Source organism: Pelobates fuscus, chromosome 11 (assembly GCF_036172605.1).
Source record: "Pelobates fuscus isolate aPelFus1 chromosome 11, aPelFus1.pri, whole genome shotgun sequence".
In the NCBI taxonomy this organism is placed as follows: Eukaryota; Metazoa; Chordata; class Amphibia; order Anura; family Pelobatidae; genus Pelobates; species Pelobates fuscus.
Window position 1 is genome coordinate 104,013,314 of NC_086327.1, and position 2,849 is coordinate 104,016,162.

Consider the following 2,849-nt stretch of genomic DNA (forward strand, 5'->3'; position numbering starts at 1 on the left):
GGAGGGGAGATGACCAAGGATGGATAACCCCAATTTAAAGGAGATAAAGATAATGCATGATTCTCTTTACACATTTGCTGCCATGAGATTAACTGAGATACCCCCTTTTCCTTCCAACACTGCAAACAATAGCAAAATGTCACAACGTAGATACTCAGTCTTGGTAATATACCGCCAATACAACAATGTGACCAATGATCTAGCACCGACCTAAAGCTTGCTGTTTGCTATCGGAGGAATGAATGTCAGTTTCTTATAAAATCTCATTAAATTATTAAGGGGCATTTGTTAAAATTCAGCATGTGTTTATTTTTGTATAGGATCTGTAACACTCACACTGTTACTACTTGTATCGTCTACCCCATGAATATGTCTACATGTGCTCTGTATTTGTCAAAATCGCGACCCACTCAAAAATAGAGATTGTCTAAAAAAAACGAAACTGCTGAATGCAGTGATCACACAAGGGTCAAAACAGCCATTACTGATTTTTTACATTAGCCGGCTGTAGTTGTTATGGGGCTTGGAGTGTTAAGTATTAGTCTGATCAAGGTGTCAGTGCTGTCTCTGATTAGATTAAATAGTTTATTTAACATAGTACACGTCTCAAACCCATTCTGATCTCTTTGTTCCTTAAACTGTAAACAATTGGGTTGAATATAGGCGTAAGTACTGAGTAAATAACAGCAAGAACACGATCGTAGTACAAAGAATAACTCTTTGTGAGTCTTACATACATAAATACAATACATGTAAAAAACACCAGTACTACGCTCAAATGTGATACACAAGTGGAGAAGGCCTTTGCACGTCCTGTTTTTGTGCTTATTTTCAGTATAGCAATAATAATTTTAGCATAGGAGATCATTATGAAGAAAAACGGCAACAAAATAAAAAGGCTATTGGTTGCAAAGTCAACCAACACATTGACTGTAGTCTCTGTACATGCTGAATTTAGAACTGGTGGTAAATCACAGATGATGTGATGAATTTCATTAACACCACAAAAGGAGAGTTTAGATATTAAGATAATTTCGGCAATGGGGCATATGAAACCACAAGTAAAACTGATAGATACCATCTGTATGGTCATTTTAGGTGTCATAATAGACTGGTAGTGTAGAGGGTGGGAAATTGCCATGTAACGATCATATGCCATGCTTGTCAGTAGATAGCACTCGCTAGATCCAAGGGCATGGAAGAAATAGATCTGTGAGAGGCAACCGATAAAGGAAATGTTCATTCTTGGTACAAGAAGGTTAATGAGCATTGTTGGAATGGTGGTAGCAGTATAGCACAGCTCTAAAAAGGAGAGAACACTGATAAAAAAGTACATAGGGGTGTGGAGTCGCAAGTCCATTCGGATGATCACCAATACAAGTAGGTTTCCAAAAATGGTAAGGAGATAGACAAGCAGAAGACAAGGAAAAATAAATGGACCATATCGGTTTAGCGTTGGAAACCCCAAAATTATAAACTCAGTCACTTGACTTCTGTTGTTGAAATCCATATTTTGTTCTACGGTGAAAAAAAATTCTAGAGATGAAGCATTTATCAGAAGATCTCAGTAAGCCCATACATATATTTTAACATTCAATGGACAGTATGTTTAGACTCTGGACATATACGAATGAGCTCATCAACGGGTACTATAAATGATAAGTAGTATTGCCTGTGATATTTCTATTCTTGACAAGTGAAATAAAGAATAGGTGTTGTACTCCACCATATTTGTATGAGCAATGTGCAAAAATATTGTTGAGTATGACCATATTTGTGTGCTGAATGACCAAGAAGAAGAACTATGGAGATCATCCCTATCTCAATTAGCAATATGACTGATTCTTCTGCCAAAATATGCATGTATTCTTAATAAGCAACAACAGTAGTAATAAGTACTGAGCTTTGCCATGTCCTTATTCTTGATCAGCCATGTAGAAGACTGTTCTGCCAAACCATATTTGTATCCTCAATTAAGTATTGGGGGTTAACACCATATCTCTGACTTCCATGTGTAAAATTAACACAATATTTGTATCAATATTTGAATGCTGATATTGGTATCCTGTATACACACTATGCAGGATTTTACCTAGTAATAGCTTTATGTTTGAGGATTGGTTGATGACATATTTATTATCTCAATAAACAATACAGGAAAATAAGTACTGCACAACTAAAGAAATAAGTTACTGAAGGCAATAAACAAAAGACCATGCTCTGTGAAGTGCACAGAATTTTAATTTAAATGTATCTGGATTCCAGGAGAAGGGTGTACAGGTTCTGTATGTGCTGCAGACTGAAGTTCGATTAAAAATGCTGAATTCCTCATACAAGAGAAAAATAATGTCTCAATCCACAGGATATTATGGAAAGAAAGTGGCTCTTTATTGTAGTAGTGGCATCTCACCTACAGCGTACATGGAGAAGGGATGAATGAGTCTGACGCGTTTTGTGCCCGAGACTTGTTTTCTGCGGAAATTCTTCAATAACAAGGTACTCACATCCTAGTCATTTCTGAATCTTTTAAAACTGAAATTCAATTTAAAACATGCTAGTTATGTGCAGCTCTTATTGTTAAACAAGAAGGCAGAATTCCTTATAAAAGAGAAAATAAAAGCTCAAGCCACAGGAAATCAGTGAAATAAATAGGATCTTTGTTTTTTTTTCCCATGTACGCTATAGCTGAGATGTCAATACTACAATAAAGATTCCCTTTCTTTCAATGATTTCCTGTGGATTTAGATTTAATTTTTTTATTTTATGAAGAATCTGACATTTTCATTAAACAATAAGAGATGCATCCTACTATATTAGAATGTTTTAAATTGAGTTTCAATCTAATAAGA

At 35.5% G+C, this 2,849-nt stretch overlaps 1 protein-coding gene across 1 annotated transcript; it reads right to left on the reverse strand.

The window, feature by feature from the left end:
- Window positions 1-589: 589 nt before the first annotated feature.
- Window positions 590-1,510, reverse strand: LOC134576942 (olfactory receptor 6N2-like). The gene has a single exon (XM_063435607.1). It carries the CDS (start codon window positions 1,508-1,510, stop codon window positions 590-592), a length of 921 nt encoding a protein of 306 aa, XP_063291677.1.
- Window positions 1,511-2,849: the final 1,339 nt, after the last annotated feature.

Excerpts from the sequence above, each read along its gene's own strand:
- LOC134576942 (XM_063435607.1), bottom strand. The coding sequence starts at position 1,510 with ATGGATTTCAACAACAGAAGTCAAGTGACTGAGTTTATAATTTTGGGG.